The sequence below is a fragment of the Arachis hypogaea genome, chromosome 15 (assembly GCF_003086295.3).
Source record: "Arachis hypogaea cultivar Tifrunner chromosome 15, arahy.Tifrunner.gnm2.J5K5, whole genome shotgun sequence".
NCBI lineage: Eukaryota > Viridiplantae > Streptophyta > Magnoliopsida > Fabales > Fabaceae > Arachis > Arachis hypogaea.
The window spans coordinates 1,746,869-1,760,344 of record NC_092050.1 but is presented as its reverse complement, the minus strand read 5'-3'; the positions used below and the strand labels follow the sequence as shown (position 1 = coordinate 1,760,344).

At 32.6% G+C, this 13,476-nt stretch overlaps 2 protein-coding genes across 5 annotated transcripts; both read right to left on the bottom strand.

Annotated features, from left to right (window-relative positions):
* Positions 1 to 3,042: 3,042 nt before the first annotated feature.
* LOC112747454 (uncharacterized) lies at positions 3,043 to 11,539 on the bottom strand. Of its 4 annotated transcripts, none has more exons than XM_025795485.2 (7): positions 10,988 to 11,539; positions 9,062 to 9,556; positions 8,818 to 8,970; positions 7,998 to 8,069; positions 7,563 to 7,619; positions 7,036 to 7,466; positions 3,043 to 3,329 (listed from the first exon to the last, which is right to left on the bottom strand). In XM_025795485.2, the coding sequence occupies exons 1-7, from the start codon at positions 11,316 to 11,318 to the stop codon at positions 3,300 to 3,302; spliced, it is 1,569 nt and encodes a 522-aa protein (XP_025651270.1). In that variant the 5' UTR covers positions 11,319 to 11,539; the 3' UTR covers positions 3,043 to 3,299. The 4 variants fall into 4 exon arrangements, with proteins under 4 accessions (XP_025651270.1, XP_025651271.1, XP_072073533.1 ...); XM_072217432.1 differs by lacking the exon at positions 3,043 to 3,329 and adding an exon at positions 5,576 to 6,175; XM_025795486.2 differs by lacking the exon at positions 7,036 to 7,466.
* Positions 4,029 to 5,915, bottom strand: LOC140179559 (L-type lectin-domain containing receptor kinase VII.1-like). The gene is made up of 4 exons (XM_072218428.1): positions 5,764 to 5,915; positions 5,576 to 5,584; positions 5,404 to 5,464; positions 4,029 to 5,169 (listed from the first exon to the last, which is right to left on the bottom strand). The coding sequence occupies exons 1-4, from the start codon at positions 5,913 to 5,915 to the stop codon at positions 4,228 to 4,230; spliced, it is 1,164 nt and encodes a 387-aa protein (XP_072074529.1). The 3' UTR covers positions 4,029 to 4,227.
* Positions 11,540 to 13,476: the final 1,937 nt, after the last annotated feature.

The window sequence follows — 13,476 nt, the reverse complement described above, 5'->3', positions numbered from 1 at the left end:
AATATTAATTTTTTTCTGCTACTTAGATTAATAGTTGGTGTAACAATTTTTTTTTGTAAGTATTAATATACTATTAATATTTCTTTTTCTTCCAAAAACCTTTTTACTTAAATGAAATTATCTTTACAATATACTATTAATATTATGTAAAATAATATATTATTATAACTATTTATTATACCTTGAATTTTTTATCCTTATTTTTTATAACTAGTAATATTTTTGTGTAAGTACACAAATATATCCTTAGCTTCTTTTTTTATTTATTTTTTTCTATAAACATATTACAATTGTTAGTTTCCTATCGTAGTCAAGAAGATGGTCTGAATTTGAGTGATTTTTGTACATTCAGTCTGGTCAGGGTATTTTTACTGTTTGTAATTACAAACACAATGCTAATGTATAAATATCTAAGGTCTAGAATTCAATATCATAAGTATTATTTAAATAACTAAATTCTAATATTAGGATTATATTAGTTTAATCTCCAGAAAACCTGTTCTAATTTAATACTAGTTGCACTTCACTAAATTATACTAGTTATACCACAATTATACCTAATTATTTGTTTTTAGCCTAAAGAATCAAAGGAAAAAAGACAGATAGGTCCTTGACTTATTAAATTTTTGACAAATACATCTCTAACAAAATTTAAATACAAAAAAGTACCTGACTTTAATAAACGGAGGACAATTTAGTCCTTCTGTCTATTTGCCTCTCATACACCAAACAAAACTAGCTGAAGAACGTTATTTTTTGTCATTTTGAAGAACTGTATTTTTTGCGTCGAATTTATCCTTTCATTTTTTTGTTAGATTTAATCATATTTATGGTAAAAATTAATAAAAAATCACGTAAATTAAAAAAATTATATTTTTTCGTAAATTAAGGTATATTAAATATTAAAAAAAAATAAATATTCAACGTAACTTTTTAGATTTGTGGCTCTTCTTTAAATAATTCGAGACAATTATTTTATTTTATCCATCTTATCTATTAATATAAAAGAAATATTTAATTTCAAATGTTGATTTTATTAAATATTTATCTTTTAAGATTATTATATAACAAAAATTTAAAAACATAATTTAATTTAAATATTATAAAATTAATATTAAATATAATTTTTTAAATATCTATCTTTTAGATAAAATTTTACTTTTAAAATTTGTTATATATAATTATTTTAAAGCAGCTCATTTACTTTGCGCCAAAAATTAAAATTTTAGTCAAAATCGCCTTTTAATTTCCGAAAATTTCAACTTTGGAGTGTCTTCTCCCTCGTATCACATCTAGCTAGCTAGGTTACCACGCCAAAAACCCAATCTTTTTTCAGAACCTAAATAGTTGACTTATATTTTGTTTAACACTATTTCAAATACAGCCTCTCAAACACTTGATTAGGAATAGGATTCAAAAGCTTCACAATTTCCTTCTTCTTATCCGGATTCTTAACAGCATCATTCTTGAGCACTGCAAGAATCTCATCAGTCGCGCCGCTAACAATGCTGAGAGGCTGCTGGCCAAGATGTTGTTGAATGACACTCAGCATGCCTCATAGGCAGCCCTAGTCTCTTTGCTCTTGGGCTGATACACGCCTTCCTCAGTGGCAGTGAGGACACTCTCTTCCAGGAGGCGCCGGCGCTTGCCCTGTCGAGACAGGGGCTCGGTCAAAGGGTCACGCTCCTAGTCATCACTGCATTCTTTTCCCGTTTCTCTGCTTCAAGAACCCTAGTCATCACCTCAGGTTCTCTCTTTGCTCTGCTTTCTAGTCTATTTTCTTTAATTAGTTAGTTAGTTAGAATTTGCATGTTGTTAGTGGATTTAAGCGGTTAAGATAGGTTAGGATTAGTTTAGTAGATCTTTGTTAAGTTGCAAGTGTTGGATTATGGCTATTATGGATTTAATTCCACTGAAAATTGCTTGATTATGCTGAATTTCTGCATTGCACACCACATGCTTGATTGAATGCCTATGTAATGTTTTACATTTTATTTATGTGTTGTATCTACTATAAAGATTAAATTGCGAAAATGTTAGGCACACTGTTCTTGGATGAGGCACTTTTGGCTATATTTTGATGCTTGTTCAACTTACAATTCATTAGCACATTGATTTTGTTTTGTTGTGTCAACACCTATAGGATTTCTTTTTGCATAATTCTTGAATTTTGGGTGAATCCTCAATTTGTGTGCATTTAATTTGTTGTTTTCTACAAGTAAAGAACCTTCACCGAGAAAATGTTATCTACTAAAAAAAATGAAAATAGCTAACAACTTTGAGTATGCTTTATTTTTTGTTCTGGAAAAGAAGGATGGTATTTCAAAATTTATATAGGTTCCAATGAACAACGTGTTCTGATAGATAAAGCATAATCCTAAGATGTAAGCTTATGACAGTACTGATGTAAGCATGGTATGAGTAAATTGGTGCCATCTTCATTTGTCCACTATAGACATTTTAACATAGAGCAATACTTGAGATGCCAAATTTCCAAGGTCCCATCCACTTTAGGTAATTTGGGTTTGTAGCTTCTATCTATTTCTTTCCAGTAGCCCACCACTTGCCAATAACTGCTGGATGCCCCTCATAATTTTTTGTTCCTGGAGTCTTGAGTTATCACAGATAAAACACTGTCTTTGTGATGAAAAAAGAAAAATTTTAATAATTCCATTTATTTATTCCTTTGAGAAACTGCTTTTAGATGGACTTTTTGCTTTGCTTCTAGTATATTTTATGTTGGTCCTTGTTTTCAAGTTTGGATATGATCTTGCAGGGAAGATGATAAATGCTGTCTTTTTTCGGTCATCCTTTTTCTGTTCAAGTCGATACAAGCTCGCTTTGTCAATTGGCACATAGCAAATAGAGAAATCCACGATTTTTCTCTCTTTTGTCCGGATTCAGATGCTTTTTGGGCTCATGAACCTGGTTTATGATAGCAAATAGGAGGAAAGAAGTATTAGAATGTGAACATGGATGTTAAGCTTTTTGACAAACCCATTGCTTAGAAGGAGGCTTTGTTTCGTCGTGGTTTTGAGTCATGCTGTGTAAATACATTTAGAGATATGTATAGGAGAATCAATCAAGTACAAATCTGTAGCTTTGCTTCATTGTAAAAAATGAGAGAGTACAGCTTCAATGGATAATGCCAACAAAGTCTTTAATTGTAATTAACTTTTTTATGACTTTATTATGTGTTTATAATTTCAATGTGTTTATCTGACCACTGACAACTCCCATTTTGCACCAGCACCTTGCTTGACTTTGCAATAGCTTTACCACTTTCTACCGAAACAACATTAACAAAGAGCTTCCCATCCCTTGGGTACCTACAAACAAGAGAATCAGCATTTGTTATTATTAACAGAACCATCTATTTCCTTTATTTTCCCGCACACTGAATTACTATTGAAAACAATTCTAAAATCAACATACAACTATTTTAGCAGCAAAATTTGGATAAAAAGAGTATAATTTTGGTGATTTAGACATTTCCCCCCATTGATTACAACTACTTTAGAACTTAAAGATAAATCATTTTTGCTTACTTTTAACATGTCACTGTAGTCATTCAATATTATGGAATGTGGCCTTCTGATATTTAAACCATTTGACATGGAGTAGATAATAAGACTTTTTTTTAAAAAAAAAAACTAATTAATTTACGTATTGTCATTCAAGAGAAAACAAAGTACAATAAAGACCATAGAAAAACTAGAAATTGATATAATACTTGTCTAAGGTTTATATATGAGTAGTTTGTTGACAAATCTCAAGTTGAATGAATGATGAATGATCACGTTTTCTTTTTCTTGGTCATGTAATGTGTATCTTTCTTTTCTTTAGCTTATTAGGTGCAGACTAAGCAAAAATTTTTACCTAACAGCAATCTTAAGACATCGTAAAAATAAATAAATAAATAAATAAATAAATAAAACATTGTGCTTATTTTGCTTCTTTACGTTAACCAAAGAAAGGCTTTCATTCCTCATCATGTAATATGAAAAAAATTGACAGCTGGATTTCTTCTATGAAAATGTCCTCAATAATATAATCAAGGAGTTTAAAAAGAATTACTAGATCACAATCATATGTTCATCAATTCATTTATGCTCTGATACATTATTTACATCAATCATATAATGTGATAAAATGATCAAAAAATTCATCACCTAAACACATCATCTCCATAATTGCGTTGATGGGAAAAGATTCATCTACACTCAACTACAGATTTAGACCAAGTAAGAGACATTGAAGAAGTATTAGACTGGCGAATATCTTCAAATGTTGGGTGTGTTGAATAGCTAAATAATTAGAATACTCAGAAAAAATATCCCCAGATTTCAACTTTAGAAGCAAACAAGTATCCGCATTCTCATTCTCTGATTCTTCTCCTCCCTCATTGTTCCCTTCTAAAATACTCACAACTTGTCTCATGTTTGGTCTTGATTTTGGTTCAGGGTATGCACACAACAATCCCAACTGAAGAACCTTCTCAACTTGTTGCAGATTGAAGTCTCCTTTAGCACTTAACCTCTCATCAAGTGCATTCATTAGTTCCCCTTTAACCATTAGTCCCCACACAAACTCCACAAGAGGTGGCTTACCTTCTTCCATAGGCCTCCTTCCACACATGACCTCTAAAATCAAGATTCCAAACATGAACACATCCGTGCGAGTCAAGGCTTGTCCGGTCTTGATCACTTCTGGAGCCATGTAACCAACTGTTCCAACCAACTTTCTTGTGCTAGCAACTTGGCCATGGCTATGCATTCTTGCTAATCCAAAGTCTCCAAGCTTTCCATTCATATCCTTATCAAGTAACACATTGCTGGCTTTGATGTCCCTATGCAGAACTTGTTCTTCCCAACCTTCATGCAAATACAACACAGCAAAGGCCACACCTTTGATATTTCTTATTCTCTCTTCACAGTTCAGCATCATGCTCTCATCACAAAACACTCTCTTATCCAAACTCCCATTATCCATGTATTCATAAACTAACAAGAAATTTCCCATGTCTTTCTTGCACCATCCTCTCAGAGCAACCAAGTTTCTCTGCTTCAATCTTCCAAGGCTTGAAATTTCTGCTAGGAACTCTCTCACGCCGTCATTCTCTTGTGATATTCGCTTCACTGCCACCTCTGCGCCGCCTCTTAGAACACCCTTGCATTTGATAAAACATTCAAGTCTCAAGGATTCTATATTATAGCCAAACAGAACAACTTCACTTTAGTTCACCTTAATTAATTATCATCCATTTCCAAAATACTAAACTTCTTCACATAATAAATTTCCTCTTCTTTGATAAAATTCAACAAATAAAGCACTAGTTTTCGCTGTTTCCAAATTACAATAGTAGGATCTAAGATTCTGAGGTTTGCATTGCAAATTCCGCACCAAACGCATAATTAGTTCATCACCGCGAATCAACAATTGCGAACATACTAAGCGTATTAAGCTAACGTGAAAAAAAAAAACAAAAACAGAACTCTACTTCACACACTATTGCATTAGCATTTATCAACGTAAATGGAAGAATAAGGGAAAAATAAAAATTAAATTAAATTACCTGAAGAGCCTTAAAATGAGAGAATCAGAACTCAAATCTTGTATCAGCTGCAGATTTCGAAGAAGCCTTGTTCTTACTCAACCGAAATATCCTCTCGTCTCTCTTCTGAATCACACTCACGTTCGTAATTGGTAACTGGTAAGGTTTCGTGTGATTAATCGTAATGAATGGAATACAATACTACTTACCATTCCACATTTCCTGGTGACTGCTTGTGCTTCGGTTCAAGGGTGTCGGAAGAGTACCCGTATGGATTGTGCGTTACAGCCACACCAGGATTCACCTGTGTTGATTTGCTTGAAATAGCTCTATGTATGTTCCTATGGCTCCAGAGAAACATCTTGCACCAAAGTCTCTTACTTCCATAAGGAAGAACTTGGCTTGAGGAATGCCTTCTCAACATAACTCTATCAGCACTGCAGTGAGTCATCACAGACCTGGGGCTTTTAAGATTAGCAGCCACTTTACCTGCTGTAAGTTCCTGTAAATTCTCGAAAGATTGCGACTTTGAATCTGGAAATTGATGAATTGTATCACCGAGAACATCCCTTCTTTCCAGGTTTGAGCATGATCGAGTGAGTTTGGGAGAATCCCAGGAGGCTGCAAATTACTTCACCATTTCACCGTTAGCCTTGAATTTGGGCTTGGGCAGGATAAGGGATTAGGGTTAGAATTTTTTTTTAATAGGAATTTAATTGTATTTTTAAATTATTAGAGATTTAGATGTTTGTAAAATAAAAAATTAAGGATATATTTGTCTTTTTATAAAAAATTTAAATATAATTCAGTTTATATTGTGTAAATTGATCGGAACAAACCGAATCTAATAATTATAATACGAATAATTAGGTTTATTATTTTTCTCTAATAAACCGATTTTATTTTGAATTATTAAAAAATAGCTTATTAACCGGTTTAATAAAAATATCCAATCATATTATGCCACGTATGAATGTCTTTAAAAAAAGACATTTTTTGTGTCTTTACGTAAGTGGCCTCCTTGCAATAATAGGTGCTTAAGAATCCAAAATAGATATATACCTTGCTAGTTTGAATTGGTTTTTTTTAAATAATTAAAAAAAATAAAGTATTTTTATTTAATTTAAAATTTATTTAAATATATTTTTTAAAAAAATATTTTTATTAAAAAAATTTTTATTTATTTTAAAGTTAACAATATTTTATTTTAAAAAAAATAAAAATAAAAGATATTTTTAATATTTAATTTTTTTTAAAAAATTATTTAAATATAAAATAATTTTTATCTGTTTTTTATAAAAATAAAAAAATAAGCATTTTTTTAAAAGTCAATTCAAATTAATCTATAAATTGATAAAAAAAACTCGATTACTCAATTTTTTTTATTAAGATAATAAGTAAAATGTTTTCGACTGCTATTTTGATGAAACTCTTTAAGTGATTAGTCACGTAACAAATTTCAAGTGAGAGTAATTAAAGACCTTAAACCATTGAATTTCGCTTTGCATTTGGAGAGCTGCACCAGATCTATCAGCAAGAGCAGAGGAAGGCCCTAACTGTGCTGCTAGATGTAGAAGGTTATTGCCAAACTTGTCGGTGCCAGAAAGAACTATCTCCTTGCGTCCGTGAACGTCGTGTATGAGGTCAAACACGTTTTTTTTGCGATTCAAAATCGCATGCGAGAATATGCCTCTCTTGTTTCTATCAACGGCCCATAAGAGGTCTGAATTTTCTTTTTTCATCAACTCTATGAACTCAATGGTTCCATTCTTGGCTGCCTCCAACATTGCATCATATGCAGAAGCATTTCGAAGCTGCGATCCATCAAGGTCAGTAACTTTTTTCCCCAAGCAACTCAGAATTTGATCAACCCTAAGGTGGGTCTTTTTCATTTTGTATATTTTTTTTATTCCTATGAGATATTCAATGAGATCAGTTACTTTAGAGACTTAAGTTGTTTCACAACAAAAACTCAAAATGAAAATTTGAAGGGGGAAAAAAAACATACCTGGGAATTTTAGTAGAGAATTTTGAATGAATAAGTGAATGGGTGCAAGCAGTCGATCTGAGGGGAAAAGAAAAGAGAAAAAAATTTCAACACTTTACATGCCTTTTGTTCATTAAGCTTTGCACTGATAATGCACATCGAGGGATATTATGCTGATAAAACACATCAAATATTTATTATGAAAACTATGTTAGTTAAGCATGCATGCATATATACACACACGTTAACACGTGTATATATATATATATATATATGGTGTAGAATGTTAATTGATAAAATTAAGAGGAAATTTTTTTTGTTATAATTTGAGGCAATTCAATTCGATATGCATTCTATGCGTTCTTTTTGTTTATTTCTTGCTGTCTGTAATGTAGTTTTGACCAGGCATGATTCAACTCATTTGATGAGAAAAAAATACCTTCCATGAATACATACCTGCTAAAGTTCTCATAGATGGTCCTTTATCCCGGGGAACACTTGATACCTTCTCGTCGTGTACTTCTAAATCTGGGAATGAGAAAGCTTGCTTTGCTAAAATTTTTATTTTTCAGAAATAATTTTTAAAAGACAGCATTTTAAAAATAGTAATATTTTAGTAAATTAAATTAAAAATAATTTTTAATAAACACAAATATTAATAAGTATGTTTGATAAAATAATTTTTAAAATTTAAAAATATTATAATAAATATTAATGTAAGAATTGAATTTAAATATTAGTTAATGTACGAAATTAAATTATATTAAATTTTTTAATTTTGATAAACATAAATTAATTTTAAAAATTTTTTTTAAGTGCTTTTAAAGGATGTAAACACAAGTTATAAATACATGAACTTTTGATTTATTAAACACAAAACAAAATAAACACAAACATTCTTCTAAAAAATTTTACCAAACCAAGTTTATAAGTTTATATATGTAGTTAGGTGAAGAATATTTATATTCTTAAAGAAGAGTATTTTTTCACGTGCATTTTTCTTTATCAAATTATATTTGATCCTATTACTACTTTAATATTTGGTACGTCCTAACATAATAACGATGCTTGGATTCAAAATTGAGTTAAGAAATTATTACTACTACTATTATATTAAATGAAAAAAATATTTTTATGTAAAAATAATAATCAAGATGTTAATACTACTATTTTGAAAAATTTAGTTAAACATATTCAACCATCTAATTCTTAACTATAATCTCGCTCATAAGAATATTTTAATGTATATAGTCATATATAACAAGACAATACTCACAATCGTAGATCCAATGTAGAATCCCAAATCTAGTGCCACTGGGGAATGCAGAAGGCTTGTGAACCAATGCCTTTAAGGGTCGGAGACACTCTAATTCATGAGTAAGGGGTAGCTCATCACCCGGATGTTGTAGTAGTAATTGCAAAGCAACATCTACCATATCAATCCAACAATAAATTAAAAGAGCTCATTTTAAAGTGTACTGTAAATTAAATATTAATCCAAAACACAGCTAATAAATTACCAAATATTTCAGCGCTGATACATCGTGAAAGGAGCAAAACTGCATTGTCGGCATTGTCCAACATATCCCTGGGTGTTTTAGAATAGAGGTAGGGAGTCATTTTCTTGCGACCCATAGCGGCAGCAAGAAGAACAGGTATCTCGCCGTCTCTGGTCTCCATCGTAAGTAGCACCTGTGCGCAACCACCAACACTACTTTCTTCTACCAAGCACTTTGCTATGCTTTTGTCGCCGGTAAGATCAGCAACAAGGGCGAGAGCCGTGTAACCGCGGTTGTCTTGCATTTTAAGTAATCTTTCTCCGCCTTCGTCTACCAATTGCTTTACCATGTCCTGGTGCCCCAAGATTGCCGCCGTGTGGAGCACTGTCCTACCAGAGTGGGAAGAATAATATATAGCCATGCTGTCCCGTTTCAGGATTGTCTTTAGTGCACTCCAGTTATTCTTTTCCACATTCATGAACAACTCGCGATAGTCAGGATCATCCATTACACGACCTGCAATTTTCATAATTCAAATTAAACATACATGAACTACGCACCCAACGCAATAATAAATCAATCCCGTTAGGTGAAGAATCAGAAATACAAACAACGCGAATAATGGATCGTATTTCAGGTTCACTACAAGGATTATATTTAATTAAATTAAAATTTAATTTTTAAAATTAAAATTAAACTTTTTAACCTATTATTTACATTATTAAAAAAAATGTTGTTTTTTTTATATTTTCTCTATATAATTATTTATGTGTGTTTATACTTGGCCATAAGTTTTTGAGAAAAGAAGTTAATAATGGTGAATAAAAATACAGAAATAGAAAATCTATTAATATTATAATTGTAAATGAAGAGTAGAGGCGTATAATAATTGACAAAAATATTGTGTATATATAAAAAATTAATAATTAAATTAGTTGTTATATATATATGTATAAATAATTATATTATTTAATTTATTTTTTATATATATTTTATATTTTAATATATATATTTTAGTTAGTGGTATTTTTTTTTTTAAAATAGCATATTTGTAATTGGATCAAGTTTTTTCAAATGTTGATAAAGTAATAAAATAAAAAATATATCATTCTTAAATTAAGATATGAGGATACACATTTAACAAAAATTACATAATTAATAGTGAATTAGTAATTAATTTTTTATTTTTAATTTTATTATTTTATCAATTTTTTTCAATTTTAGAAGAGAAATTAATTGTAATTAATAAGACAGGTCTCGCATCCTTCATATCCAGGTAGGGGTGGCAAGCGGGGAAGCCCGCCCCGCCTCGCCCCGCCTAGTGAGGCGGTCCTAAAATCCTAGTCCGTCCCGCCTAACTGCGGGCTGGCGGGCTAAGCCCGCCAAAGCTTCTTTTTTTTTTTTTTTTTACTATTAACTATTAAGTAATATATATAATTTCACAACCATATTAATAAATTTATAATTTCTAATGGCATAAAAAATTATATTTTTTATATTCACAAACATTAAAGTCTTTGTAATTATAAATATCTAATAAATATAATTATAAACCAAATTTTCATTCAAAATATAAGTATAAATATTTTCTCCAAAGCAAAATAAATATAATCCAAAACACAATTATAAATATTATCTCCAAAATAACATAAACATAATTCAAAACACTCAATTTTTATCTTCATACTCTTGTAAGTTAGGTTGGGGGAAGTTAGGTATTGGCAAAAAAATTGCAAAAATACCCCCTCACTAATAAAAACCTTAACCCGGCGGGGAAGCCCGTTCCGCCCCGCCAAAGCCCGCCAAAACCCGCGGTTTAAGCGGTGCGGGTTAGGCGGGCTTTTGCTATTTGGCGGTCCCGATTTTCCAGCCCAACCCGCCTTTTTTGACAGGTTACGCGGGCCGACCCGTTTGCCACCCGTATATCCAGGCGAGTGGCGTTCATACCTTGTTCAATATCTATGTGGGCTAGTGAGTTGGACCCAAAAGACGCACTCAAGTGGTTCCAGGCTTCTTTGGCGGTTTCAAAGCGTCTAATCTGAGCAAAGGTATCTGAAGTGCATGAGAGTTGAATGATGTGCAACGCATTTGCATTCTGCCTCTTCCATTTTCTTGATCTACCTTCCACGGCAGCAGCCACCGTAGGAGGAGAATTACTTTCCACAACGTCCCATAGACCTCTTCCCATGAGACAGTTCCTCATCAGAACACTCCAGTTTTCGTAGTTATCTTCTGTGAGTGCTTCACCAACTATTCCGTGGGATCCAGCTGCCGCCATTGCTTCACAATCTGATGAGAACCGGCCTTTAGTTTGAGAGGTGAGGAAGCTAAGGGGAGGAGCTACTTCTGTTACTACTTCTACTCTCTCTCTCTCGTATTATTTGGATGACCAACCGAAGGAGAAACGTTATTTGGAAAAGCTTAGTTAATTCTAATGTGAATTCACAATATAAAGAAACCAAGAGGGTCCTAGAAAAGGTATTTTTTCAACAAAATTTTAAATGTTGTGAAGTGTTGTCTTTTATTATATAATCTCTAAGTGGGACTCTTTATGTAGTCTAAGTCTCTTCAATTTCTATTTGGATTTTTGTGAGAGTTTCAACTATTAAAAAATTTAAAAGGAATTAAAAAAATGAATTTGGATCCTCTAAATTTTAAATTTTTAATTTAAAAGGTAAAGTGCAATCTTTTACCTTTGAATGATTTATTTCTCATATTTTTTCTTGGTCCCACCTATAAAATAAATAGTAAAAGATCAAACTTTACCTTCTAAAGTGAAATTCAAACTTTAGAGAATCTAAATCCTAAAAAAATATATGAAAATATATTTCTTTGCCCTAAAACTTAAAGTCAAGTCCAAAATAGATGAAGTATAAGATCTACAAAATTTACACAACCGACTTCGTCTACCTAATTTCTTGGCAGGATTGTAACTGTCTCTACTAACAAACTCATATTCAAAATATGAGTTCATAACAATCCAACAACTCCTAAAAAAAGGAAAAAAGATAACCACTCGATAAGATAGGAGGGAAAGTTACAAAGGTGGCTCCTAGGTCACCTTTCCAACTGTATAAATACACCTTCATCTCAGGTGTTTCTTAATTCTAATATACTAAAAATCTGCCTAAAATCTTTGTTAACTTAAGTATTAGAGTCCCTTACAAGTACCATCCCCACTTTCACCAAGACATCGAATGGCGGCACCTTCACACCAGAACGTCAGACTCAACCTCAAAAGGAGTTTGGACCTCACATTTAGACCCAAATAATAGTTTCAGGTAACACCGGAACATTGGCACCATTGTTGAAGACCTGGTAATTGACACCGTTCGATAACATACGACATCCCAGAAGACGGTCACATGGCTTCTGATTCAGAGGCCTATGAAGAAGAGCAACATAACAACATTCGCACAATCATTATACCTCTCCCACCTGACAAGGGAAAAGGTTTTGCTGGAGATACTCATCCTACAAATCAAGGAGGACGAAGAATAAGTTTAGAAGTCCATCAATCGAGAGGGTCGGGAGAAAGAGAACCTATAGAGTTCATAGGACTAGTTCACAGGCATCAAGGTCAGCTAGAGCAGCTTGAGAATGAATTAGAACGACAACGTGAATTAGAACGAGCCTTATGAAGGGAGGTACGACGACGAAGAGAACTAGAAGAAAAACTCAAGAAGTTGGAATCCGACCTCAAGGGTAGGATATCCTGAGCTAATCGAGAAGAAACGCCTTTAGAAGGCGAAGATCCATTCACAAACGAGATCTTGTAGGCTAAAATTCTTAAAAACTTTAAAAGCCCAGACATGGACTTCTATGATGGAACGACTGATCCAAGACATCATTTGATTAATTTCAAGAGTCGCATGTACTTGGCTGAAGCATTGGATGCAGCTCGCTGCAAAACTTTTCCAACTACGTTAACCAAGGCGGCGTGAAGTAATTCGACAGCTTACCACCCAAGTCAGTCACCTGCTTTGACGACTTGGCAAGGATTTTTCTTACCTGATTCTCCATCCATAAATATGAGGCTAAGCATGCTCCGAGCCTCATGAGGGGTAAAACAAGAAGTCAAGGAATCTCTCTGAGCCTATATGAAAAGGTTCAAGAAGCATGTTTGGAGATTTAGAACCTACCAACCGAAGCAGTAATTATGGGGCTAGTTAATGACCTCAGAGAAAGACCGTTCTCTCAATCCATATCAAAGAGACACCCAATATCTTTATATGAGGTGCAAGAGCGGTCTGAGAAGTATATCAATATAGAAGAAACAACAAGACTAAATCTGACAAAGTGAATTTTTGCAATAGAAGCAGGAAAGTTCTTGGGATACATGCTCACTCAAAGAGGTATTGAAGCAAACCTGGTAGAGATGAAAAGCCCAACCAGTTTAAAGGAAGTCCAGCAGTTGAACAGCAGGCTGGTAACCT